The sequence below is a fragment of the Colletotrichum aenigma genome (genome assembly GCF_013390185.1).
Source record: "Colletotrichum aenigma strain Cg56 chromosome Unknown KSG_Cg56_contig01, whole genome shotgun sequence".
NCBI classification, from domain to species: domain Eukaryota; kingdom Fungi; phylum Ascomycota; class Sordariomycetes; order Glomerellales; family Glomerellaceae; genus Colletotrichum; species Colletotrichum aenigma.
This window is the reverse complement of record NW_023500907.1, coordinates 508,661-536,587: the sequence shown is the minus strand read 5'-3', so window position 1 is coordinate 536,587 and position 27,927 is coordinate 508,661. Positions and strand designations below refer to the sequence as shown.

General features: G+C 54.5%; 6 protein-coding genes across 6 annotated transcripts; 3 read left to right on the top strand and 3 right to left on the bottom strand.

The window, feature by feature from the left end:
- Positions 1–268: 268 nt before the first annotated feature.
- On the top strand, positions 269–562 carry CGCA056_v000146 (uncharacterized protein; the record flags this gene model as incomplete). Its single annotated transcript, XM_037315407.1, has 1 exon — positions 269–562. The coding sequence occupies one exon, from the start codon at positions 269–271 to the stop codon at positions 560–562; it is 294 nt and encodes a 97-aa protein (XP_037186212.1).
- A 1,451-nt stretch (positions 563–2,013) lies between these two features.
- Positions 2,014–3,555, bottom strand: CGCA056_v000145 (uncharacterized protein; the record flags this gene model as incomplete). The annotated part of the gene is made up of 5 exons (XM_037315406.1): positions 2,014–2,636; positions 2,865–2,920; positions 3,002–3,206; positions 3,256–3,376; positions 3,454–3,555. The coding sequence occupies 5 exons, from the start codon at positions 3,553–3,555 to the stop codon at positions 2,014–2,016; spliced, it is 1,107 nt and encodes a 368-aa protein (XP_037185333.1).
- A 2,050-nt stretch (positions 3,556–5,605) lies between these two features.
- CSC1 (Calcium permeable stress-gated cation channel 1) lies at positions 5,606–8,325 on the top strand (the record flags this gene model as incomplete). Its single annotated transcript, XM_037315405.1, has 3 exons — positions 5,606–5,911; positions 5,967–8,092; positions 8,139–8,325. 3 exons carry the CDS (start codon positions 5,606–5,608, stop codon positions 8,323–8,325), a joined length of 2,619 nt encoding a protein of 872 aa, XP_037186214.1.
- Positions 8,326–9,161: 836 nt separating this feature from the next.
- On the top strand, positions 9,162–10,229 carry ldhA (D-lactate dehydrogenase; the record flags this gene model as incomplete). The annotated part of the gene is made up of 1 exon (XM_037315404.1): positions 9,162–10,229. The coding sequence occupies one exon, from the start codon at positions 9,162–9,164 to the stop codon at positions 10,227–10,229; it is 1,068 nt and encodes a 355-aa protein (XP_037186217.1).
- A 381-nt stretch (positions 10,230–10,610) lies between these two features.
- On the bottom strand, positions 10,611–12,493 carry CGCA056_v000142 (putative MFS-type transporter; the record flags this gene model as incomplete). Its single annotated transcript, XM_037315403.1, has 2 exons — positions 10,611–11,617; positions 11,671–12,493. 2 exons carry the CDS (start codon positions 12,491–12,493, stop codon positions 10,611–10,613), a joined length of 1,830 nt encoding a protein of 609 aa, XP_037186060.1.
- Positions 12,494–22,097: 9,604 nt separating this feature from the next.
- On the bottom strand, positions 22,098–24,421 carry FMO1 (putative flavin-containing monooxygenase 1; the record flags this gene model as incomplete). Its single annotated transcript, XM_037315402.1, has 3 exons — positions 22,098–23,564; positions 23,615–24,324; positions 24,397–24,421. The coding sequence occupies 3 exons, from the start codon at positions 24,419–24,421 to the stop codon at positions 22,098–22,100; spliced, it is 2,202 nt and encodes a 733-aa protein (XP_037186061.1).
- Positions 24,422–27,927: the final 3,506 nt, after the last annotated feature.

The window sequence follows — 27,927 nt, the reverse complement described above, 5'->3', positions numbered from 1 at the left end:
CGCCCAGGAATGGCTAGGAGCCCTCTCAAGGCCACCTAGCAGCCAGAGCTGGTATATAAACAGCACGAACTTGCCACCAGCACAGCAATTTGACTCTCACAATCACTCAGCTTTATTTGAATACTTTTCACTGCCCAATTATATTGATCAAATTAGTGCCTTCCAAGGCAAGTTCAACAGCTCTGGGAGTGCCTGGTAAACGAAGCCTGGCTGACTCTTGAGTGATGTATAGCGAGCAAGGCAGGAAAGCCTTGTACCGCGCAAATCGATGGCTTTGACGGCAAAGGAACTTGTAACGACCTGGGAGAATGCTCTATCGATATACCGCCGAACATCACCAGCAACGTACCCAGTGGGGATTGCAAATAACCAGTATCCGGGAAGGAAATACAAGACTAGTTTCGGCAAACCTTTCAGTCTGAATAGAATAATCTTGAAAGCAGGTCGCAACTCCCCATGTGACCCCAGTACAATCTCGGTCTCCAACGACACCCCAATGCAGCTGGCTCGCGAAATCCAACATCGATCATGTGCCCAAGTGACGACATTGCCACTCCAATAGCCCTGAGAAAACAAACACGCACTCTACTACCTTCGCACCACTCTATTCCCGGGTTGATCCGCTCAGGGTTGATTCTTCCCCTTGCGCAACGCCTTTCGAATGACACCCCACCCGTGTTCTTGAGCAGTTTGTTAAACTAGCACCTCCTTCGGCGGTATGAATTCTGTCCAAAGAAGTGGAAAGGGAAAAATGCGCGAGGACACAGTTAGTTGCTTGGGCCAAAAGATTCTGTCTATCGAGGTGATGTATGGAATTACCTGTCCGTCACCTGTGAGATGAGGCCATCTGACTCATCGATAGCAAATGCAATCAGGCTGGCAAAGCATCTTGGCCGCATGTTAACGAGCAGCATATCCTGCGGAGTAGACCCTCAGATCATCCGGTTTCTACAGCTCCTCTTCCGATAGGCTGATGATGTTCGTCAGCGAAGATAGAAAAGAGACCGGATAATTTGTCGTATGAGAACACGTTAGCCGGTATTGAGATGTCATTAGGACCTACAATCGCTAGGTGTTAGACATGCCCGCCGGTAAGCAAAACAAAGCGAGATACGGTAACATCAAAACCTGTCGAGCAACTGCATTCAGCATGCTTTTCTGAAAATACTAGGCAACAGCACATAATATAATGGTTTACTGAGAGGGAAACCAACAGCAGCGGATGCACACAGCATATTCTCGTGCAAAAAGGAGCTCAACTGATTCGAAAAGCAAAAGAATTAGGCCCTAACCAGGGATCGAACCTGGGACCTCTCCCAGATGTGGGTTGTTAAGCCCTAAGGGAGAATCATACCGCTAGACCATCAGGGCGAAGGACACGAATGGATGTCTTAATGTTGATGTGGAGAGCCCGACTTAGGGCTACAAGTAGCGCACTTGACAGGCCTATCGTTTTTGACTACATTTTGAGAGGCGCACAGCTGAAGAATGTTCTCCCCTCTTTTCATCACGAGGAACAGTTGTGATATCATTCATGTAATTAAAAATGTACTTTAATCACCCGCCCTTGCGGTGAAGCAATCCGATGCTCTTTAAACACCCGTCATCGTGGCGCCTCAACCTTGGGCGCACACCAATGAACCCCTGCCAGAACCTGCCATAACTATGCAATATTCCTGAACTCATAGGCGTCTAACGCCGAGTCTTCAACCATGGGGATTGAAGGGACCGCTCGCCGAGGAACAGAAATAACCTCTACTCAGCACTGACTGTCACTGTCGACTCGCAGCGACTGATGACTCCTCGCCCACGTCGACAAAGCAACCCAGATTGATTACAGAAGGCCCTTCGGTTACTTGCAGCAGTACCTGGCCTTTCTTTGGTCTCCGTCCCTGCTCGCTTGACTTCGGCAGAGGCTTTTGCGGCCGCCTGAGTTTTGTCTTCGATGGAGCCTGCCCATATGCATTAGTCAACCTCACCTGTCCACGACGCAAGCCCGGACACCACCTTACCTTAGTTAGCAGTAGTTGTTCTTTCGGCACCAAGAAGCGTATGATACCTCGAGACGACACCCACCGCAGTGGCCATGTCACATGTATCTTCCTTGAGGTCGGTCATCAAAGCCAGGATGACTATTTGCCCCCCGAGTCGGGCGCTTATGTTGTCCCCGATGTGCTCTGCAAGCTCGAGAATTTGGATGCTTGGAGTATACTTCCCATCATCGCGGTCGTGGATGGCACCGAGACAGTCGTCAAGCTTGTCGTTGCAGGTGATGACGCCGGCGTCCATGTAAGCTTGGAATTGGCTGCACAAAATATCATAACGTTGAGCCAGATGCAGGCGAGGCAACGTCAGGGGTGCCAGATATGCCAATCTGACTGGCTTGCCGGAGGGGTCAGGGAGGCTGTGGACTGGTAAGTTGCCCGTTCTCGATGTGCAGATAACCACGACGTTTGGGAACGCTGCAAGAGTGTCGAAACCACTCGAGCAGGTAATTTCATGAAATTTGGTGTCGGTCTCCGGGGAGACTGTGGCTCTCCTTGTCCAGCTGTAGCTCTCGATGCTGTCAATCAGGACTATGTGTATGGTTGATCGCGACTGGATAGCCTTCGCTGCAATGCTCTTGAAGTTGATGCCTGGCACGGGGGCATGCAGATGGATCAGCCTATCCCGGCGCTAAAGTTGGATGGAGATCTTCTGTGCCATGGCCATGGCCAGATCCGAGTTGCCAGATTCAGTGGGACCCAGGATAAGGATAATGGATTCTGCTGGCTTCGAAGCGGGCGGGGTTGCAACATGGGTCATAGATGCTGGTTAAGGTCAGCGGAGGCCAAGGTTTGAAAGGTGCTCAAGACGAGACGCACCGAAGTTCTGTACCCATTGATAAAGCTCCGATCGCAGATGGATGTCTTTGACCGAGCTAGATCATGGTCAGAATCAGCAACTACGAAAGGGATAGAGTCAATAATAATATTCCGAGCGGTAGACAGGGATGTCATACAGTTCCCAGAGACCGTCAAGATTGGAGTTTGGAAGGACGGCGATCCGCTCGTGGTCGTATGTTGCTGGCAACTCGGAGCTGAGTTTGTAAGGGTTGAATTTGATGGCAACATCCCGAGCCGAGACTTTGCGTGTTGTTGGGTCGAGGCCTTGGATGTCGACGACTCGCAAGGACTGGAATATGCCCGGAGGCACGTGCTTGTAGACTGACAATGGGTCAGTATGATTTGGGAGGCATTGGCGAGTTCTACTCACGAGAGGTGTCCCTCAAATCTGTTTCAAGGGAGATGACGGCATCGTCGTTGAGCTTATCGGGGCTCAATTCGCGTTCCAGGTGTGCAAGAATCTGCTGCCAGCCCTTGTCGGTGTAGTTGTACTGTCAATTAGAGAGTGTCATTGGCACTATTCACAGGTAGATGGCTAGGTTGCGCGTTCGGTGGCAGGTGAACTCACGCCATCGTAAAGTCGGGCCTCAACAAAAGCGGTTCCCTTCTTGGGCCTGGAGACGATGACGAAGTCGTCGGCTCGGCTGCAAGTCACTTGAGTGTCGGCCATGTTGCTCGTATGCCGCGTATTGATGCGATTGAATAGGGCCCGGAAGTATCGTGATTAAGCAACAATTGTAGCAAATGCGAGGGGCAGTGAGGGGCATTGAGGGGCCGCGATGGAGCTGATTAGAAAAAGCCGAAATTTTCGTGGTCGTTGGAGAGATGTGAACCGGGGAGTTTTTGGAGGGGTCGACGTCGTCGAGTTGTGGGCCGACAAAAGCCGTAGCGCAGGGTAGGTGCAGGGGGGCAGCAACAGTGAAAATCCTGCGCAGGCATGCACGCAGATAGGTAGGTACGATTGGCAGATCCTGAATCCAGACCGCCGGTAATTATGGAATGAAATTGAAAAAGCAGGAAGAGGGTGGTGGTGGTGGTGCAGCGGCAGGGAAGGGACGGGCGGGAAGGAGAGCGAGCGCTGGGAAGGCAGTGGAGGGGCAGGGACGACCCGGGGAACGGCGGGGGAGGGGCCAGTGAAAAAAATAGGCCGGAGCACCTACCTCCCTTTCCACCTCGCAGATTTGCAGTTTGCGGCTTGCGATTGGGAGTTTCCGCAGCCAGCCAACGGCAGGTGCGCCCTGCAGCCAATCCAGACCCGTCGATAACAAAGACTTCTTTCCCCGGCTCAGGTAATGGAGATGAACTCTGCTCAACTTTTGGCTGTAGACCGGATCTCTTTGCGCCTCTCTCACCCAAAGCTGCTGCAACATTCATTTCATCGACCGAGGTGGAAGCCGCATGAAAGCAAGAGGTTGGCCGACGAGATGACCGCCAACCTTCTCTACGGCCGGGTACCTCTAAGTCAATACCCGTCCCGGGCCGTAGCTTGGCACTCGGGCGGCCTGCAACGCTGTTTCGTCTCGGTCTCATCGCTATCGCCATGTTTTATTCGGCCTGCTGCCTGCACTTCGCTGTTGTTCGCTCTGCAGTGGGACTCATGGCCTTATTCCCGGGCATCGGCGACGGTTAAGGTGTGCATCTGCATCCTGCATCCTGCTGTTGACAATCTATCGATTGACGACAACCTCTATCGTTCTCGTCGCTGGGCGTGACGTCGACGTATGGCATGGCCCGCAAACGGCTGCAAGGAGAGGGCCTGAATGCGCCAAGTGGCTGGTGACGGTAGAATGCCCCGTCTTTGTCTGCTGCAGCCCATCCTTCCAACGTCAAGCCAGCTCTGAATCGAACCAGCCTCGCAAGCCAAACGGACAGGACGAGGACGACGACAATGCTCGGGGGAAGCCATGCGCCGCAGGGGACCACGAAAACATTCCGCGTCAGTGCGTCGGCTTCTGAACGGCTCTGTGGCATCAGAGCACTGAAACCTCCCAACTCTTGGGCCGAAGCAGTTGGCCGTCCCGTCTTGTTCGTCCTGTGCTTCCAAATTCCCAAATTCCCAAGATGCAGGTTCGTCTTCGATAACTGCCCTTGGCATGGGTCTTTGCAGAGGCAGTGGTGCTTCACGGTGAGATCTGCGGTGTAGGCGACTAATACCGACCTCAGCAGGAGGCCCGACCGTCGACTAGAGCTAGTGATTTTGCTGCAGCCTGCCAGAGGGCTGGGCTTGCCTTCCTCGCATGTTCGTCAGTCGGGCTTCGGACACCCCGGACAAACAACAGCCGGACTTTCAAGGTACAACTCTGACCATACTAATTTTCAAGGCATGCCATACTGTCTATGGGATTCTTTCACACAGGTCATACTGGCCTTTGAGGATTTAGGGCATTGGAACCAGCGCGCTATGAGCGCAATGTCGCTCACCTCAACCGCAGCATCTCGATTTAGAACTTCGCGGCGTTGGTGGCCCGTGTGGCGGCGGTGTGGCCGTTGACGAAAGTTACGTAATCAGCTACTTCATCTCGGGCTCCATCATCACGTCACAGGTTCAGATGAAGTGGAGACCTTCCTTCGCGTGCCTGAAGCTCCAGCTTCGGTTTCAACCAACCACCTGCATCACCAGATTCCACCGACGACCGCTTGGCGATTCGACAGCTGCATCTACACCGCCAACACTGACAGAACATCGACTACCTTGGCCGAAACCTCACTATGCACGCGAGATGGACGCGCTGATAATAAACTCGACAGACAAGTGCGGCGGGAAGGATGCCACAGAGGCTCTCCAGCCGAGCAGCCGTGCCATCATTGTCCAGTTAGCCCTTTCTCTCATCCTCGGCGTCTCGGCTTTTGTCGCATTTTGTATTCTTCGTCCGCGATGGCCGACTCTCTACGCTGCGCGCAAGCGCCGACTCGACCCCAAGATTGGCTTGCCCACTCTTCCGAATACCTTGCTCGGATGGATTCCCGGCCTGTACCGTGTGACGGAGGAGCAGGTTCTCGCCTCCGCGGGGCTTGATGCATTCGTTGTAGGTGGACGAGCTACCCGAGAGGCAACACATCCCTCTAAGCTGACAATGGCAGTTCCTTTCTTTCTTCAGGATGGCCATTCGCATCCTGGCTATCATGACATTCCTCGCCCTCGTCATCCTGCTGCCGATCAACCTCCACTACAAACCAGGCGATCTCAAGCTCGACAACGCGAGTGCTGCCATGTTCGAATGGATGAACACGGGCTCTTACCGCGTCCCCTACAGCGACGCGAACGTTTACGACGAAGACGGCAAGGTCCCGAAGAAAGATCCAGACAGAAGCTATCTTTGGGCATGGCTGGTATTCGTCTATCTATTTTCAGGGCTCACGCTGTACATCCTGAACAAAGAGACTTTCCGTGTGATCCATATCCGCCAAGAGTACCTCGGAACCCAGTCAACCGTCACAGACAGGACATTCCGTCTGTCAGGAATTCCCCAGAACATGCGATCCGAGGACAAGATCAAGCACCTGATCGAGAAGCTCCAAATCGGTCGTGTTGAGAGTGTTAACCTGGTCCGCGACTGGAGGGAGATTGACTCTCTGACCGAGCAACGAGCACAAATTCTGGCGAAATTGGAGGAATCTTGGAGCGTCTTCCTTGGAAAGCAGGCTGCCCTGCCCAAATCCGTACAACGTCTGTGTGACCCAGAGGCAGAGCCCTCTGTTCTGGAGCCACGTCAGGATGAGATTGACGAAGAGGCCGGTGAAAATGGACGGCTATTGGGGCATGGCGAAATCCACCCAGAGTATGTGGATCGGGAACGCCCAAAGATTCGCCTGTGGTACGGCTTTCTTAAGCTGCAGAGCCGCCAGACGGACGCCATCGACTACTACGAGGAGAAGCTCAGACGGCTCGACGAAAAGATCTACGAGGCCAGGCAGAAGGAATATGCGCCGAGCGATCAAGCATTCGTCACGATGGACAGTATTGCGGCCTGCCAGATGGCGATCCAAGCCCGCATCGATCCCCGCCCCGGACAGTTCCTGACGAAACCCGCGCCAGCGCCTTCAGACATCATGTGGGCCAACACATATGCACCTCGAGGTGTACGAAGGCTGCGATCGTGGACCGTTACCATCTTCGTGGCCGCGCTGTCTATCCTGTGGATCGCCGTGCTGGCTGCTATTGCAGGTCTTTTGAGCGTCTGCAACTTCCAGCAATGGTTCCCTTCTGTGGTCGATTTTTTGAAGAAATTCCCGACCATCAAGGAGTTGATCGAGACGTCCTTGACGACAGTGCTCGTTTCGTTGCTCAACGTGGCCGTGCCCTATCTGTACGATTATCTGTCGTACCAGCAGGGCATGATCTCCAAGGGCGACGTCGAGCTGTCCATCATTTCGAAGAACTTTTTCTTTACGTTTGTCAACGTCTTCCTCGTCTTCGCCGTCTCAGGGACTGCGCTCAGTGTTTTTAAGATTTTCCAAGACTTTCAGGATTCCTGGGGCAATACGACGAAGCTGGCACGACTGATTGGTTCACGGATTGAGGCCCTGGGTCTGTTCTACGCCAACTTCATCATGCTTCAAGGCCTTGGCCTGTTTCCCTTCAGACTCCTGGAGGTGGGCAGTGTCTTTCTCTACCCGATCTACCGCATGGGGGCAAAGACTCCGAGAGACTTTGCCGAGATTATGCAGCCGCCAGTGTTCAGTTACGGCTTCTACCTCCCGACGGCGCTGCTGGTGTTTATGCTGTGCCAAATCTACAGCACGTTGCCGTTTGGCGCTCTCATCTTGCCGATGGGAATGATTTACTTCACGTTTGGTTACTTCACGTACAAGTATCAACTCCTGTACGCCATGGACCAGCCGCAGCATGCGACGGGTGCGGCGTGGAGGACGATTTCGTACCGTATCGTGCTTGGCCTGGTCGTGGCAGAGATCATTCTGTCCAGTGTCATGGCGCTGCAGACAGGCTTTGCTCAGTCGGTGCTGGTCTTGCCTCTGGTCATCTTCACGATATGGTACAGCTTCTACTTCCGACGCCGATTCGAGCCCCTAACCCGCTTCATCTCGCTCCGAAGCATTCGGGCAGAGTTTGACGCTGAGGACTCTGCCATTCTCGACGAGGACTTTGAAGGGCCGAGACCTTCGCAGGGCCTGCTTAGAAGAGGAAGCACGATTGATGAGGACAAGGAGAAGGGAATGAAGTTCATTAACCCCAGCTTGACCTCCCGGTATGTACCCGCGGCCCCATTTCTGACTCTCTCCAACGTGTCATAGTCTTGATCGACCGTGGATCTATCAGGATCCGCCTCCAGCCGACGACTCGGGAGACGAGAGCGAGAGCGCAGTGGACACGGAGAGGCCCAATGCTCCGGCGAACACGGCCTCGGCTGCGTCGGATAGTTCGATGAGCCTAGGTGATACGCACATCTGGCGCCAACAAGCCGACAGCAGCAACCGATAACGGCTCTTTGATGAGATGTGCACCAGCTGTAGATAATAGTCTCAGTCGATATGGGTTCATGACTGGAGTAGTGAATGGCGGTGGATAGCGGGGACAACAGGACTATACACATGGGAGTTTGGAGTGCCTTGCGTTTGAACGACTTATGAGGAATTAGTAAGAGACCATGAAATCGAACCGTCACCAGGACTTGATCTTGTCATTTCGTACATCTGTGGCATTCTGCAGCGTTCCCAGTCGAGTCAGATGTGACGATGTCATTTACTGGGGCTTCCCCTGAAAATCCAGGGCATGACTGCTGCCAGCTCGTGGTGACAGGCGCAGGCCAGCGCCCATTCCGGTTAGCGGGCTGCCCAAAGCTCCAGAAGGAGAGGCATGGCGGGGTAGCTCTTAGGATCAGGCCACTGCTCCGAAGGACAAGCTTAAAAAGAGCGGCAGGACCCCCCGCAGCGTCCACGTCATTCAGCACATTTTTAGTCCCTGGACGCCGGAAAGAGCAATTCGACGTGAATCGCGCCAAGCTGGTTGAGGCATCACAGGCAGGAACAGCCTGCAGAAAGTGGAAGGCGGCCACCTTCCAGCCAAGAATGGCACCCGAAAAGAACGCGCAGGCGCGGGGGAGCTGATGCATTGGCTGGACCTTGTGCTGCCTCAAAATTCCCTCGACCTCCTCTTCTTCCCGACGACGTCGTTTACCATCTTCACTTCCAACCTCCATCCTCTCGTTTTCCGACAACATCCTCGAGCAAAGACAGCTAGCAAGCCTTATTCAATCAATTCGCCAAGAAGCATCACTTAGCTCAGTCTCCCATTCACCGACTTCCTCAACCGCCGCCATGAAGCTCGCCGTCTTCAGCGCCAAGGCCTACGACAAGAAATACCTGTCCGCCGAGCACGAGGCCAAGAAGAAGACCCTCGCCGAACACTCCCCTTCCGACTTTGAGGTGGTCTACCACGACTTCTCGCTCTCCCCGGAGACCGTCTCCCTCGTCAAGAACATCGACGCCGTCTGCGTCTTCGTCAACGATGTCCTCTCCGCCGACGTCCTCGAGGACCTCCACAAGACAGGAGTGAAGGCCGTCCTGCTTCGCTGCGCAGGCTTCAACAACGTCGACCTCAAGGCTGCCGAGAAGCTCGGGATCTTCGTCGCAAACGTCCCTTCCTACTCCCCCGAGGCCGTCGCCGAGTTCGCCGTCTCCCTCCTGCAGACGCTCAACCGCCGTACCCACCGCGCCTACAACCGCACCCGCGAGGGCAACTTCAACCTCGACGGCCTGCTCGGCAAGACGGTCCACGGCAAGACGGTCGGCATCATTGGCACCGGCCGCATCGGCGTCTCCATGGCCCGCATCATGAAGGGCTTCGGCTGCACCCTCTACGCCTTCGACCCTTACGAGTCCGACGCCTTCAAGGAGCTCGGCGAGTACCTGCCCCTCGAGGAGCTGCTGCCCAAGTGCGACTTCATCAGCCTGCACTGCCCTCTCATGGAGAAGACGAAGCACATCATCAACGAGAAGACGCTCAAGATGATGAAGCCCGGCTCCATGCTCGTCAACACCTCCCGCGGGGGCCTGATTGACACTAAGGCCGTCACCCATGCCCTCAAGAGTAAGCATCTCGGGGGCCTCGCGCTCGACGTGTACGAGGGCGAAGGCGACCTCTTCTACAACGACCACTCGGGACACATCATCGACGACGACGTGCTGACGCGCCTGATGACGTTCCCCAATGTCTTGATCTGCGGCCACCAGGGCTTCTTCACCGAGGAGGCGCTGCAGGAGATTTCCGAGTGCACGTTCCGAAACCTCGAGGACTTTTTGCGGGGACGCAAATGCGACAATTCGCTGGTCAAGGAAGAGTTTCTCCTGTCGCGCAGAGACTCCCTGCCGGTGCGCATTATCTAGGCTGCTGCTGGACGTTGTCGAAACCCCTAGGTTGATGGATACCCTACTTGTTGGCTGGTCATGGGTAGATACGGATCACGACTTATGAATATACGATTCCCTACAGTGTCCTTTGCCGCGGCGGTGATTTTTGATTTTGGTTTATTTATGATTATGTCTACGGCATCGCCGTCCATGTCTAATGCGTCTATGATTCAATATGCCGGCCAGCTCCTGATACTCCTTCCTTTTTCACTCCCCAATGACGCCGAGTGAACCAACCCAAAAACAAGTACAGTCCCCTGCAACTACATGCCCCCTCCCCAACAGCTTCGGAGCAGCCAACACCGCCATTCCGACGCACGATATTACCACCACTCAACCTCTCGTCACACCAGATGTTTACGCAGGCTCAAAAGTCCTCGTGGGCTCTAGCGCGTTCGTAGGCGCCTTGGCCTTCTCCACATCGCTGCTGCTCCCACTCGCAGCCGCCTCGTCCTCGTCGTCGCCAGAGTAAGCATACTTGCTGCGCTGCCTGATTCTTGCGCCGTACACCCAGAAGAGGAAGGGGATCGCGCAGCACGCGAGGCCGATGAAGGCCAGCAGGGTGGAGGCCCACTGGTCGCCGAGGCGGTCGTACATCTGCTCGGTGAACAGCACGACACCCGCACCCCAGAAGGAGCGGATGCAAGTCTTGGCTGCGAGCGCGGAGGCGGCCTGGTGTTGGTACGAGTCGACGAGGTAGTTGTTTGCGGAGTTGTAGAGGAAGATGAAGCCGAAGCCGACGGGGAAGCCGCCGAAGGCGGGGCCGGCCCAGTGCAGGTCCGCGTAGGAGGTCCAGGCGAAGATGAAGAGGCCCATGGGGATGAACCAGCAGGAGAGCATCATGGGCACGAGGCGGGCCTCGGCGGGGGGGTGGCCGTTGTGTTTCGCGACGAGGGTGAGGTAGTGCTTGTTGACCCAGGGGGAGCAGGCGGCGGAGAGGAGGACGCCGACGGCGAGGGGGATGAACATGAGCCCGGTGGAGGAGGCGGAGTAGCCCTTGCGCTTCTGGTAGATGATGGGGAAGGCGACGAAGAACATGTAGAGCAGGCCGTAGAGGACGGACATGTAGATTGAGATGAGGAAGACGATGAGCTCGCGGAAGAGGAGCTGGAAGGGGCGGATGAGGAAGATGCCGAGGCGCTCGGAGAGGGGCCGCATGTCGATGTCCTGCTCGGTGACGTGGGAGGGGTCGGAGGTGGACTTGCGGAGCTTGGCGGCGCGGCGGGCGAGGATGGTGGGCGCGTAGGTCTCGGGGACGGTGAAGGTGATGAGGACCCAGACGACGAAGGCGAGGATGAGCTGGATCCAGTAGAGCCAGCGCCAGCCTGCTGCGTCGGAGAGGAAGCCGCCTACGAGGGGACCGACTGGGGATTGTTAGTTGGAGAGTGGAAGGGGGGAGGGAGGATGGGGGGCTTACTGGCTGGGCCGATGAAGGGGGCGGCGGAGAAGGCGGCCATGGGGACGCCGCGCTCCTCGTTCCTCCAGAGGTCTGCGAGGGTGCCGCCGACGAGCGTCATGGGCGCGGAGAAGGCGATGCCGTCGATGGCGCGGCAGACGAGGAGGGTGCCGAGGTTCTTAGCCACCGCGCAGGGAATGATGAAGACGACGGCGAGGAGCAGCGTCGAGCCGTAGATGACCTGGCGGCCGTAGATTTCCGAGAGCGGCGCGAAGGCCATGGGGCCGACGCCAAAACCAATAACGAAGACGCTGATGCTGACGAGGGCGGCCTCCTCGGAGACGTGGAACTCCTCCGCGACGCCGGCGATATCGGCCGTGATGACGGACGAGCAGAAGGCGACGACGAAGCACGTCAGCGCGACGACCATGGTGCAGTACCACTTGTACGCCTTGGACCAGTTCTTGGGGTTCTCCTTGTCGCCGGGCGTGAAGGTGACGAGCTTGTAGTTGCTCGCGGGCCCGCCGGCGCCGTCGCCGGCGGCTGGGGGCCCGGGGATCTGGCCGTCATTTGTCTCGACGCGGTACTCGTCCAGGTTGGCATTTGGCGAGAGGGTGCGGTAGGGCAGGTTAACGTCGAGGGCCGGGTCGATGGTCTCTTTCGTCTGCACCGGGTGGAGGATGTTGGAGGCGATCGAGGCGCGGCGGTTGGTGTTGCTCGCGTTTGAAGGTGTGCGCTTGTGGGTGTTTGTATTGTTGTTGGTGATGGAGGCGTACTGCGGGCCTTCCGAAGAGGAAGAGCCCGGCGGTAGGGTGTTTGACGATGTTCGTGATGTGTTCTCCATCTTGGAGGCTTAAGGTTGTAAACGATGTATTCAGAACTAGTAAACAAAAAGAAGTCCCGTGTGGGAAGAGTCACGAAAGGGGGAGCAGTAGTGAAAGACGATTGCAGGGTGATGGCCCAGACTGTTACTTAAGCTCAAGGAGCAAAGACTTCTTCTCTTCCAGTTCCACGGGGGGCACACCATGTATTTATATCCTCGCCTACTAGGACGAAAAGTCGAGTCACGAAGGGATACTTATCTCCTGGTATTGCTCCTGGCGACAGGGCATGGGATCCGGTCGCAATTCGGTCTATGGGTGGGCATCGGCGCGGCATTCGGGGTACCCACCAGCTGGGCGGGGCCCGCTTTTCCCGTCCGATGGTGCAATCTCTTTGGCAGACACAGGTCTTTTGGTGTGCCTGGTCCCAGGTTTCTTGGAGGCGTGTGTTTACTTTGTCTGACGCCTCCCGATGAGAAAAATGAATAGGCATCCCTGTATGGGCCTGGAAGCAGCTGTATGATGGCCCGTGAGCCATTCATGTGGGATTTGGACACGTACACACGTCAGGTTTTGACGATTGTGATTCCCCACTGATGTCAACCTTGTCACATTGCCGCCGCCTGCTTGGATCGCTGCGAGAACGGAGGTCTAGCAGTACAGCCTGTAATCGTCCAACGGGAGAGGTGGATGCAGCAGCATCTCGTCACTGGCATTTGGCAGAGTGTGAGAGGTCGAGATAGACGGTAGTGAGTGCGATTGTCATCTCTGCAGCTACAGATGCAGGAATCTTGTGTCAGCCGCGGGCAGGGGAGAGGGGTGCGCGGAAAGGGAGAAAAGGGGACGGAATTGTAAAGGACGCCTGCAACGACGAATACGTACCGGAAAACGTGTCGAGCACGTTTGACACGAACCTCCGTCCTTGCTTTTCTTTTCCTTCTAATGCGACGCAGACGAGGCTATTCCGGGATGGGAAAAGAGCGAGTTCCCTCTTTGGCCCGTTTCTGAAAAGCTTCGTTTTTTCGAGTCGCTAGAGCTCAGTCCAATCGCGTCGTTTACCACGGCCGATGCAATGCGTGCGCATGGATCTAGACAACTTTGATCTTTGTGCGTCCATTGGCAGACCGCCCGACTTGTCCCGTTCTACGCGACCGGCTTGGCGCGTTCTTTTTCGTGAGTCTTGCGGCTCTGTCCGGTATTTGTGGGAGAGTCTAGGCAATCCAGGTGAGGGACGGGTCTGGGAATAAGAGGGAATGACTTTGGACGGGCCTAGCGCCGTGGCGCCGTGCTTGGTTGGACGGGGGTCCCGGGTGATTGGGGGCATGTTCCCTCTCAGGGCTGAGCAGGGGGAGAAATCTCGGGATGAGTTCGGGTTGTCGTCATGATTTTTTAACCGTTTGCTGCGTTTTTTCTTGCGACGATTCCCCATTTCTCTCGAACATTTGCTCGAGCCAAGTGATCAACATGGAGTGTACCCCGTTTTCTCCCTTCTCGAAGCCGCTGGCTGATCTTCCGTCCGAACTTGAGAAGTCTATTCTGGATTCTGGTTCACGTTTGGGGATGAAGAAGCTGGCTGGGATGCCGCTGTCATCCTCGGTTGGCTGTTTGCCAGAGCAAAGAGCAGCCCCTTTCGTCCGGGACGCACAGATCGCAGGAGCCGGTAAAGATGGGACCCACCCGAGAGCGGAGACCCGGGTACGGAGGGGTCCATCCCCGGCCGCCACAGAGATTTCGTTTCCCTGCTTCTTTGCACACAAACTTTTCGTCGTCTCGTGGCATCTTCCGTCTCCTAGGCCAACGCCCGCGGAATGGCGTCGCCCATCTTTAATTATTCCCATGCCAAGGACGATTGACGCCAAACGCTAGCGGGCAATGTGGACAAGAGTGTCGAGGATTGTGAGCGGACGGTGCACGAAGATTCGGTAAGTGGAGACGGAGCAAAAAGGTTTTTTGATTGCATCGCGGTTTGTGATTATTCCCGGCGGAGCCATGTGGGGATCTGACTGAGTCTGGCTACCGTTATCAGCGAGCTTCAAGCTCGGTGTTTGGCTGCTGGGCGTGTTGGGCGTGTGTGCTACCAAGGACCTTGCAGCACCAGCACGAAACATTGGTACGGCGCACCCACTGCATATCCCTTCTCTCACGAGGAAACCAAGAGGTTAATAAGAGGGGATTGGACTAATCAGGGGATTTGGTTTTGGAACAGGACCGATATCGCTTGAGGCAGCCTGCAGACTGTCAGTTGCCTGGATAAGATCGTGTGTGGATAAAGGGACTATCGCGTCCTTCAAGGGGCTCGATGACAGAGCATCTTACGATAACAGGGGTCAAAAACGCACTCTGAGAGATGAGCCAAGATGGCGGAAGTTTGTCGGGATGGTAATAAGCGGAGGGGGGAGTGCATCCAGCGGGAGACGAAGCAGGTGAGGGCTTGCGTGTGGATAGCGTGGGATGGCGAGCGTTGGTACCTCCAACTTGATGGGTTACGCGGGCTTGGGTTCTCGTGGTTGATGCCCAAAACCCAGACCGTTGTCGCGGATATCGATGATCCAAGGATTTGGTGGTCATGGGTGCTTTCGATTCGGAAGGCTGTAGACTATCGCTGCACTGCTGCAGGCAGCGGGTGTTGGTGGAGCGAGCGCCGTGTCTAAAAGTCGGAGCTCGCGACTTGCGGTACCCGCGTCTCCGCGCCTCGTGGTCGGCGGTGGTGGTGCCGTCGCAGTGCCGCTAGCACGCTGAAATCTAAAAGAGTTTATCTTGCTAGCCACGCCCAGGCGGGATGACGAGGGATTGCTCTTGGCTCTATCTCTTTTGAGAATGTCAGCCAGTCACGTTCGACCTTTGCGCCAACGCCAAGCAGTATCGAGGAGAGGGAGGCGGCTTACCGCATGCCAGACCAACCGGGGTGCCTTCGACGAGCCGACAATCGCCTGAATCGTTCACCTCGATCGCCCCGGACCGGCCGGACCGCTGGCACACCACCGATGGCGAGGACAGGGCCGCGCATGGACAGTTGAGACGGCGCGGCTCGCCATGAAGTCTTTACCGACATCGAAGTACCGCGGCGCGATACCGCACGTGTGCTTTTGATGGTCGCGGTGAGGTTCCAATTTGGGGTAGCCTGCGAGTTAACCTGTACACGGGAGACTGCCGGACCGGACCCACAGCGGATGGAAGTGCGTTCTCTGCCTGCGATCTTTGACCGCTTTCGCTGTAAAGCTCAAATGGTGGAAGTAGATTGAAGCGCGTCGACGTCAAAATACAACATTTTGGGTTGTTGAGGGGAAAGTTCAACACCACTTTCCCGTCTGGGAATGTTCGCGAAGTTCTGTCAGCAAATGGCAGGAGCGGAGCCCTGACGTGCCTTCTCCCATCGTCATCCGCACCACAATGGAAGGCTCGCGACCACCGAAAACAGTCCGCGATAAATCACCTTGAACTAGGAATGAATGATCGTCTGCTGGAATCTTATTGGATATGAAGAACCGCATGTCACGGCAAACCTCTTCAACTTTGGCCGAAAGGTCCACTTTTTCGGCGTGAGAAGTCCAGAGTCGGGGTCCTTGCGGACATCTTTCAACTGACATTCCTGGATTATTATTGACTGCACAAATCCCACAGCGCGGAAGATCTTTGAGAAATGTGTCATGTCTGCAGCTCAAGAACTTGTGACGTTGTGATGTTCCGATTAGCCTAACGAGCAGCATCGACAAAGTCGCTCATAGAGTACTTGAGACCAGCTTAGTCGCCCAACTTGTCAACTCTTAGTTGTGCTAGTTGAGAACAAGAACGGTGATGGCAGGAAGTAAAATGATTTCTCGAGACCCCCGGCCCGACGCACCCCGCGCGTCCGTCACAGCACCAGCTGCTCCGGAGCCGTGATGACCGTCGTTATCGTCGTTATCGTCGTCATCGCTGTCGGCGTCTTCATCTTCCTCGTCGTCCGCGAACGGGTTCTGGAGTCTCGAACGGGTGCTGGAGTCTATCCCCATCATCCTACAGCTGCAATGTAAAGTACATGACAAGGTGGAACATAAATGTTCCCTGATAGATGTCAGCAAGACATGTGAACACCAAGCGGCAACCACAGCACCAACTGCCGGACAGGTGGGGCCGGTATGCAAACCGTTAGCTCGGATTGAACGGGTTGTTTCTCACTTCAACTGCACCACTCGACTCACGCCCTTCTACCGACTTCGATTTCAACAACGACGGTGAAATCACCGCTCAACTTTCAATTCTCAGATTGGCATCCGATGCAGCCACCACACACGGCGAATCTGAGGCAAGAATGATCAGGTTACAAAATGCAATTTTGAGGTTAAGTGAAGAACTATGTTCATTCTACCTTGCATATCACGCACCATCAACCGCAGACGTGTCTAATCTCAAAGTATCGGCTGTTGACATATCTTGCGGATCCATACATTGTGCCCTTATTAAAAAAGTTTCAACGTCACAGCGTGCACCCAAGGTCCTTGTTGCACGTGTTAAGACACTTCCTGAAGTTGGCATCGCTTCCTTTACTGCGAGTGCAGTCGTCGCGGCAGGAGATGCACTACAAGGTACCTCATCAGTCATAGTGATCCTCATGAAAATAGTGAAATGGTTTACGTACCACAGTGTTCTGCTGACGCTCAACCACGGCAGGGTTTGCAACGACTATTCCTGCGAAGAGGACGACTAGTACGGTAGAGAACTGCATTTTGTAGTAGTGCGATAGCGTCGGTCGACGACGGCTACTCTAGTGTGGTATAAGTGAGTAATAGATGAAAGGGAGGGATGGTTTAAAAAAGTGGGTCACAAGACGTGCTAGAAGCCGGCTGAAGTCTCGAGAAGATAAAGTGCAAGTGAAGCTTATTAAATACGCAATTCAAGGCGAACAGCCCATGAGCAATTAACTTCTCGTCGGAGTTTGGCTGTCAAGAAGTGGCCGGACTTGCTGTACCAGCGGGCGCGCCGCCTCAGGCCGGTAGGATCTCAAACAGCGAAGACATGACATGGGAATTTAAACCTGACTCATGGAAGAAACTCGCTTTAGCTTTCTAGCGCTTAAGACTGTTGAGATGAACCCTTTTGTCGGCGGTCCTTGATGGACCGGCCCGCTGGAATACTGATTAGATCATCACACAGAGCAAGTGGCGGTATCAATCAACAGTCTTTCGTCGAATTGGAAAATCACAGATTGATTGCTAATAACCTTTGCAGACAGACTGCCGCCCTCCGGGCAGATATATGAATGCTGCACATGTGTTCTGAGACAAAAGCCCGCTTGTTATTTCTGTGGTCGGTATTTTTGTGCTGCTTTTGGCTCAGAATATCCGAAGGGCAGGGCTGTGATAAACCTTAGCATTGCAGTGGCCTTCCCTACAGCAACCAGTACATTGACAAGAGTTTGGTCTCGGACCGTTAGAGGGCTCGGCCATCTTCTTCAATCCGCAAGTGAGACAAGGATTCTCATTGCGATTGCCGCGGAGCTGTGAATATCACCAACAAGCTGGGGAGCAAAACGAGGCGGGGTGTGAAATACCACAAGGAAAGCTGGACGCAACTTTTGACCATGAACCTCAGCTCTAAGCAGTGTGGCGAACCGCTACCACAAATGTTCAACCTGAATCCTGCTGTTTATGGAAATCATCAAACTCGCCCACAAGAGACGAGCATGCAATGTGGCATTGAATCAGCAAGTGTACCGAACCGATGACCCAGGTAAGAGTATTTAATGCCGTAAGTGCCGCTGGTAAGGACCTCCAGCTAGACCGTCACCACTTTCATTATTATCATCGTTAACCCGTTGGCGGGTTGCCTTTTTGCCAAAATCCAATCTCTGACTTCCTGTTCCGCCACAGGGTCATTATAGTCAGCTAGTTAGTTATCTACACCATTCCGTACGTGAGTCTTCTCATGCTTGCTTCGTGTGGCGTATGCATCTGACCCTGACTTGCTACAGTGATGGCGCGGGCGCAATTTCTGCTGGCGGCTCTCTATGCTGCTCTGGTGCACACTGCAACAGGCGCAACCCTCTGCCGTGTCCAGTTTGAAGACCCCGCCAGCGGATCGTCGTTTGGGGGTTGCTCCCAGGCTCCTGGTGGTGGCGGCGTGCTGATTTCAGATCAGCGGAGTGTTAGCTACGAGGTGGGCAGCTCGTGTGAGCTTAATATCACCAATGCACCTGAGGGAGTGACGGGTACGGCCTTTGTTGTTCAGTCTTGCAAGTGAGCATTCAGATGTGCATTGCAGACTAGCTATGCATAGAAAAGAGACAGCTTATATCATTCGTGAAGTTTGCAACGTATTAGACAAGGTGACACATGGCATATCTGGTGCCTGGTCGACAACAAGGTCAATCAGCAGGCTTTTGAAAAGTCCACCTGAACTAGGTCGCGCCATGAATACGATGGATGCTGATGAGCTAAGGGGATGCCGCTCCCTGGCGTTTTCGCACTTAACGAGCCATGCGGAAGAGTTACGAGCGTTGAAGCGTCTCGTGAGCAGATACAGTGCATTCGACGCTTAACTCAGAAGCTGAGGAACGGAGAGAGGAGGGGTCATCGAGGTTGCAATCCGTGATTCTGCGGCCGTCCACCGCTACCACTATAATGCACATTTGCGGAGGGGGAGCCATCAAGGTCGGTTAGCTCAGTTGGTTAGAGCGTGGTACTAATACGACATCCATCGTGTTGAGTAATGCCAAGGTCGGGAGTTCAAGCCTCCCACTGATCATTTTTTTCCTTTTAACTAACTCTCCCAGACTGGTTTGTTGGTTTCCATCCTTTGCCTCCTCTGTGTGTAGTGGCTCTGCACTTTCGGCGTTCACGGCCTTGACGGCAACAGCTCGGCCCCGTGTTCAGGAACGAAAAGTGGGCCATGCGGCCCGGCGCAGTACTTGCTCTTTCCCCAAGTCACCAGTGGGCATCTTGGCAGGCAGGTATGTCCTTCCTTTGTAGGTCTACCTACTTCGTTCGCGCTGGTATTTTGCCTTAAGTTTTGTGTCTCCTTCTTTCTGCGGCGGCTTTTGGCAGCTCGACTTTGACGCCATCTTCCATGCTACTTTCATTCCCAACTCGTTCAACATCATCAACACCACAGCGTTGGTCGACTGCATCATCCTTTTAGACTTCGAAGTGGACGGAGGGTTCGAATTCTATTCCACGTCCAACAACATTCGTTCTGACATACCACATCCGTCATGACTTCTCCCATCATTCATTACCTCACCACCGCGGATGGCGAGCTACCTGAGCTGCTAGATTTCGAATGCGACGACACCCGCACCACTGCGACGTCCGAAACACCACCCATGCGACTTCCCGTCGAGATACTGCACCAAGTCTACCTTTACCTACATCCCTGCGACTTCAACTCCGCAAGACATACCTGTCGCTCCTGGTTCACGATGAGCCTCAACCGATCCGTCCTCGTTCAGATGCTCAAAAGGGGCGGCTGGTGGTCAAGTGTCGAAGACATTCTGGGTCTCAGCCTCTTTTCTCAACGAAAACAATATCTCGATGAAATATGGACAATGTCGAAATGGCTATCGAGGGAATGCACTCTCTGCTGCCAGTACTCCAACCAGCAGCCCGCTTTTGTGGAGGTCGGCCAAACGCTGTTTTCGGATTGTCAAGAGGGTACAGGTGCATATAAACTCAGCACCAGTGTGTGTGGTCGGTTCTTGATGGCCAGCCACAACAAAACACTCGACATCTACGAGCTGGATCACCGATGCGAGCCTTGTCGCTCCCGCTGGGCACAGTCGGCCTTAGCGGACAGCTCCCGCCCCAGAGGCCTACCTAGGCCCGTGGCGAGGATCTTGTGTCCTGCGAACATCATCGCTTGCGCAATGGATGCTAGCCTCGGAAGACAAACCATTGGTTTTCTCATCGAAGAACAGGTTGGTCTGGTCTGTGATCTGTCTTCCCACGAAAGATCTTACTGGGAGACTACTTCATCCCAGGCTCCGTTAGGCCACTCAGACAACGACGCGGAACCTTCATACATAAACCCAGATGGGGATTGCGTCTGCCAACAATGGCACGCGTGGCGCGAACCGCCAATCCTACGAAGGGTCTATTACAGCGTCGGTGGCGCTGATGATCAGCCCCGTTCCGTTGCCATGTGTCCACATCGCGAGTGTGTAGCATTCGGCTGCGCGTCTGCGGTTGAGCTTCACTAGGTTGACGAGCCAACTGGCCAAGACCTCGCTCGACGCTTCCCTCTGTCCACGGAAAGTGACTTTCTGTACTTCCTTCCGCCCAGCTCCCAAGCATCTGGAGTTGATACGTCTCTGTGGCTTCGGCTCATCAGCTCAGCGACCGCTGTAGGTCCTACAACACATCCCATTTACGACGCGTTCGCAAGGTTCAAACACTTTGATGAAACAGCCGTTGTGTATAGCCTGAAAACAACTGCCGCCGGGCCAAGGACGTCCGTTACCAGTATTCACACAGTCACCGAGCAACTTGCCGATCCATTCCCTTATACGACGCTGCGTCAAAGTCCCGGACCTGGAGAACGAAACCTTCAATCATGGTCCGGTTCGGCTGAGTCATGGGTCAACACGCATGCTGTTCCTCTGAGTGATGGCTCACACGTTCTTTTTACGGACCCTCGAACTGAAACACTATGTTTGGGCGCAGACGCACCAAGAGGTTCCACCGCGCGATTCCAACGGAAGGCTCAGTTCAGCCCACCTGTCGGCGCTACCTCAGGTGCCCCAACTATGTACGCCGCGAGTACCGACCTCAGGCATGGCGTGCGTATTGTTGCTGTGTTTCCAGCAACACATACGACTGAAGAAGGCTCGCAGGAAGTCGAAAAACAACTTCTTGTCTGCTACACCATACCGCCTGACGTGTTCCGTGACATTAGCTTCTATGGCACATTGGAAGATCTCGACGGAGCAGTGGCGCAGTGGAGATGGTGGTGGCTCAAGTCGTCGATTCTGTCCATCGTCGCTGCAAACAATACGGTACATCCGACAGCGAGCTCTCTTGACAGCTTTTCCTCCCCAATCGATGTTCCTTGTCAACATGTGGATGTCTGCTCAGATATCACAGCTCTAGCGGTGGATTCCGGTCCCGACATGCTTATCTGGGCCTTCAGCGCCGAAGGTTTGGGGCGATGCTGGGCTCTCAATACCGGGAGGCAACCACGGATGACACGAGCTTCAGCACAAGCAGACGGTAGCTTGCGTGAGATTGACTGCGACGGAGACATCTTGATGCAGGACGTCGACTACTATGCTTAGCGAGTTGACAACACTTCATCTGCATCCGCGGCAGAGACTTTAACCGAAGTCGTCACTGTCTGCTCCGCACGACCTTCTTTGAACCGACCGCTGGGGAAGAAAGCAAGAGGAGAAGCTGGCGGGCACTGGAATCAACATTCAACTTGCAGAACACGCTTTAGAAGCCACACGGCTTGACATTGAGCCACGTTGAGGCTCGCCTTGGGTAGTGGAGAGAACACCTAAGAACTGTGTCTAAGTATTTACACAGGTATGTATTATTAATAGCATTCATAGCCAGGATCGAATCGTATAGTACTCTACCCCTACCTGAGAAACTTCTTTCACAACAAAGCTTCTATACAATTCAATTCTAGTATCCTGCCGGCTGTAACATCTGTCTATGTCTGTCGTCTATACACCCCAGCTATCGTGTAATCCTTCTTCGGCCCGTTCACCGTATATCCAATATTCCACTCCTTCAAATTCACACTCTGGAACGTGAAGTCATACTTCACATTATAGAAATCATCAATGCAAAGATGCCCAGCCTGCGCCTTCCATGCCCTGGCATCTTCTCCCTTCGGCGGCAAGAACTCAATCTCGTGGAAGAGGTAATCCGCCCTCTTCGCATCATCCGTCTTGACGAACCACACGCTGATGCAGTCCTTCTTCTCATCATGACGCCATATGTACCGCCGCGTAGCCCTGAACACCAGCCCGTTATCGGCGCGGAACTCTCCGTCTTCGATGTAGAGGTACTCCGTCGCCAACCCTTCATCCTGAGGATCCTCTCCTGGAGCAGAGCCCGACACGCACTTGAGCCCGTCGGCAGTCTTATCGCGCAGCAGGAACCGCGCGGTGCCGCTGAAGTGACCGCTGGGATGCGTCGCCAGACGGCTTGTGAGGGAGCGCTCGAGGGACCATGTGCCCAGCAGACTGCGGAAGACGGCCTTGGCGACGAAGCGCGGGGTGGTCAGCCCCGCGACGGCGGTGGCGTGGGTCTGCGCCAGCGAGGCGGCGGCTTCGGCCTCGGCGTCGGGGGAGGCGAGCGGGGAGAGGTAGCGCGCGGGGGTGAGGATATCCATTGGCTTATTGTTATGCGGCAGCTCAGGGGTCGCCGGGGTCGGGGCCGGGGAGATGGGGATGGAGAGGGCGGCGGCGAATTCCTGCATGAGGTAGGCGTAGTCGCCCATGGGGAACTGGGAGCAGCGGGGGTCGTCGCGGAGAGAGACTGTGCGCCAGTCGGAGGCGTCATCGAGCAGGGCGTTTGAGAGCGCGGGAGGGGCGGGGGAGGAGGTCCAGAGGGCGGCGAGGAGACGGGCTTGCATTTCCATCACGCCCCAGTAGGGGGAGCGGTAGAAGCCGACGAAGCCGAGGGTGGGCAGGTCTTTGAGGTGGGTGCCGTGAAAAGAGAGGGCGAGGGGGAGGGAGGGATGGTCGGGGGAGTGTTTAAGGGTCTCGAGGACGGGGGCGGGGAGGAAGGAGAGGCAGGGGGAGGGGTCGAAGCCGGTTGCGAGGATGACGGCGGCGATGTTCTCGATGGGGGAGGTTGTGGTTGTGGCGGTGGTGTTGGCGAGGGAGGTGAGTTTGCCGTTGGAGACTGTGATGAGACCGGAGCGGACGAACTCCATGTAGTTTTCTGAGACGGCGAGGTAGGCTGGCTCGGAGTGGTGGGAGGGCGTGACGGCGACGGAGGGGGAGAAAGAGGACTGGTCCTGACCGAGGGAGGTGGTGTAGATTGTGTGGGTTGTCTTTGCGGCCTCGGGGGTGATGTGGCCTTGGCTGTTTTGGAGGGGATGAGGGCGGTTGTTGAGGTTGTAAGAGGGGAAGTCCAGGGGGAGGAAGGGGGCTGCTGGAGAGCCGGGCTGGAATGTGTCAGTTGAGAGAGATGTGAGCGTGAGGAGAGATGGGGTACCTTGGGAGTCGTGTACAGCGGGAAGACCCAGGTGGGCCGCTGGACGAGGTGATGAACCGAAAGCTTGTCTGCGTTCGGAACTGGGACCGGATCGGGTGCGTTCACGGCGGCGGAGAGATGAGTCGCGATGGTGCCGGAGATCTCGACGCCGGACATCTGCCCCCCGACAACCAAGATCTTGCCGCCGTCTTTGACTCCATCGGGGAAGAGAGACTTCAAGTCGCGGTACTTGCTGCTGTGGATGACGGGAACATCCGTCTCACCCGCAACGTCCGGAACAATGGGCTTGCCAAAGAAGCCGGAGCTGACGAGCAGGTAGTCGAACACGCTGGTCTCCTCTTTGCCGGCGTCGGACTTGACGGTGACGGTCCACGTGCCGTCGCCAGCGAGATCCGTCTTCACAACGTGGTGGCCGAGCTTCACGTCGGCGCCCTTGTAGCGGTCCAGGTAGCGCTCGAGGTAGCGGCCGATCTGCCAGGCGCGGGGGAACTCGGGCTCATCAGGGTTCCAGGCGAGGTCGCTGAACTGGACGGTGTGGCGGCTCTGGTTGGCGACCATGAGCGGGTGGACGAGGCCGGAGGCGTCATCGCGGCGGGTGGGCCAGAGACCGCCGATGCGAGACTGGGCGTCGTAGATTGTGACGGTGAAGGCGCCGGCGGGGGTGTTGTGGAGGAGCGTCTTTGCGGCGACGAGGCCGGAGGGGCCGGCGCCTGACGGAGCATGTTAGAGTGCCGGGTCGGACTGGGGTACGGAAGAGGACGGGGGTTTTCGGGGGTATGTACCGACGATGCACACGCGCTTGGCCATTGCTTGAGATGGCAGGGGTTGTTGAGGAGGTGGTGGGATGAAAGGTGGGATGAGGAGTGAGTGCCCCTCACTTTTGAGGTATCCCTGTCGGCAGATGCAGGTGAGAGTGAGATGGGTTGTTGGAGGGTTAATATTGTCTGTTGAATTTAGTCATCACGTGAAGAGATAGCGAGTTAGATGCTCATCGGCTTTGAGCCAGCGAAGAAGTTCTCACGTCAGATGAGTCCGCCGAGAGCCCTCATGTCTTTCGGGGATTAGTGGGTTGGAGGGGCTTGTCGCCGACTGGGACCAGCGTTCAGATGAGTCAGCGATCTACATTGCATGCGGAACGGCGGGGATTCATCGGGACATGCCGGATAGATATTCCGTTCCGTGCCACTATCCGACAATCCCCGGACCTCCACTTCACTTCCGGGCCATCAAGTCCTTGGCGGCCCGAAGCATTTCGCTCCACTCGGAACTGACAAATCAGAGATATCTGTGTCCGAGAGCATTTAGTTTTTGCTAGTCACAAAGGACTCCATGCGAAGAGAAAAGGGGTCTTGGCTTTCAAGAAGACATGACGGAACCCCGCTCAAACACATAGAAAGATATCATGAGACTTTTCCCTCAAATAAATGTGGCAAAGTTGTGAAGCCCCAGCCTCTGTAACTGTTAGACAGTATCTTAGCTTTCAGTAATCACGACAAAGGTCCAAAGAGTGACGACTTTGTAATGGTCTACGTAGAGAAAATTCTCAATGTCGGTGCATTCTTGTACTCATCCGCAGGATGAGATCAAATTCAGACACAAACTAATGTCTACAATAACCCTTAATCCTCGGCTCTGCGCCGTTCGGAGGAGAATCTGTCCGTATACGCGCACTTCCAAGACCCCACACAGTCTACTTGTTGCTAGTCATGGCCGTGTTCATCACTGGTGAGCTTGAAATTACAAGTAAACTTCCTACGTCAGCGATAAAGACTGCTGGCCTACAGGAGTAACACTTGCAAGTTCACAGTCAGCTGGGTTGACTGAGTACTAAGACTTAGAGATTCCCATACACGAGAAGAGAATATATTGGTCAATGATCTCTCTTTCTTTTGCATATTTCAAGATCATCACAGGATAGTGTACATAAGGATGTTGCCGGGTTAGAAGGTCCGTCTCGGCTACGAACACGACCACCCTATGGCGGACCTGTATTAGTGCCAGCAACTCCAGCTCTGGTGGTTCCAAGATGGCTTTGATCAGTTCGGATTGGCCGGCAATCGTACATCGTACTCAATAGAGGATAATATCGATCAACGGAACCACAAATTAAACTCTTCGGTCTCGCTTTACCCTTGATAGACATCGGTAACGACTTGCACTTACTAGTTGTAAAGCCTGTTAGAGAATGAACATATATGATAAGCTGATTCTTCTCGACGTTGATCGATTCTCTCCATCATCACACCTCACATCTTCATTACTAACGTCCCACACCCACTTCTCGGCCACCCCCACATTTCGGCCACTCACTTTTGATGCCCTCACATTTATACACATCAACTTCAACTAAAATTTATATGTATTATGATGCCACGACGATGCAACTTTCGCTGTCACTAGGGTTTTCTGACTCGCTGGATTCATCTGTGCTACTTTCAAGTTCGCCCGCCTCGATTCGAGCCCTCCGAATAGCCTCAATATCGGCAAACTTCGAATTTGGGCTCATCTTAACCTTCTTCCGTTTCCTGGCCCTACTGGCATCAACCTCTGCCTGTAGTGCCTCAATCTTTCGTTGGGCTACTGCCAGTTGGTATGCCTTCTCATCAAAGCCCTTCTGAACCTTCCGAAAAAGCAGGCGCTGCGTATGCTCATCGTTATCCAGCTTGCTGAATAGGCTGAACTGATCCTGAAGCTCATCCCTCTTCTGAGGGGTTGACCAAGGGACTGCTGATGTATCTACCGCCCACTTTTCGCTTGTTTTACCATCAGAGAGCCCTTTGCAGACCTGACCAGCTGGTTTAGCAGGGGTTGATGTGTTCTCAAGCAGCAGAGGGCTCATGAGGGGTCTAGCCATACTGACAGGCCACAAACCAGTCCATTTCCAGCCACTGATGATGTTCTTGCTTGTCAGGGCTGCCTTACGCGCCTTACCATAGCATACAACGAAATTTCTCTTGCCCAAAACTGTACCAGCATCCCATTCAGCTAGTAATCCAAGCTCCTTCTTGTATGCTGCCTTGAGGGGCCCAAAACCCGACTGATCAAGTGGCTGAAGGACGTGTGACGTGTGTGCTGGCAAGAACAGCAAGTGTATCTTGTTCCTGAAGCATGTATACATAAAAGCAGTAGTCTCATGGCTTCTATGACCATCCAAGATCAATAATCTGACCTCTGAGGGGTCCCCTGGCTGGGTTGAAGGGATGAAGACCTCTGTTAACCACTTAACAGCTGTAGAGTCTGAAGTCCACCCGTTTTCTGTAGCTGTGAACTTCCAGGATTCGTATGGCGTCAGATCTAGAGGAAACCACTGCTGCTGGACATTCTTGCCCTTATATATAACAAGTGGAGGCAGTGCCTTGCCAGTTGCAGAGATACACTCGATCAGAGATGTCCAAGCACGCGATCCAGGCTGTTTCTTGCGGATAGAACGAGTTTCTGATGATCCAAGAACAAGCCCATTTGATCCTCTGCCTTCTAGAATACCAGTCTCATCCATATTGTATCGATTAGAGGCCTCGATGGCTATGATCTCAGGTATGGCGAGGTGCTTAAACCATTGCCTGATTACATTAGTTGAAGCTCCATTGATACGCTGGGAATCGATTGCTCTGCTTCTTTGGACCCTTACAGATGGGTTTCTCTTAATAAAAGACTGCACCCAGTTCTTTCCAAGAGGCTGGGAGTCTCCATGGACCTGTAGGATGCGTTCAGCAAAGTCCTTGAGTTGTTGATGGGTTGGAGGCAGGCCTAGGGCAGCCTGAATTCGAACCCATTCAGCCAGGTGGCTTTCCTGGGTTGGAGAAAGCCTTTGCAGATCAGAAAAGGCAATATCTCTTGCCTGGGTGCCATGGATTCGAGATTGGAGAGTTGTTCTTGGAACACCATACTGTAATGAAGCTTTTCGTAGGCTAGCACCAGCTGCGATAGCCTCAAGTGCCCGAGAAATTTCATCTTCTGTATACTGACGCATTCGGTAGTTATTATGCTTCACAGAAAGAATGGTGATGATTGAGTGAAAATTGGTAAATCTATTCAAGTTTGAAAATGGCGGTGAGTATTTTCAATGAGGCATTTTAGGGTGGCCGAAATGTGGGGGTGGCCGAGAAGTGGGTGTGGGACGTTATCTTTAACATTTTGAAAACACGACCGGCGGAAGTCTGTCCCTTACTTACGATGAAGCTCGCCATACTCTCTCTGCTGCCTGTCCTGGCGAATGCTGCTGTAATGCAGTGTGACCACGGCTATGAAGGCAATGGAGATTGTGAAAGTCAAGGGTTGCACACATTTTGTGTGAGTCTGTAACAATTCCAAAT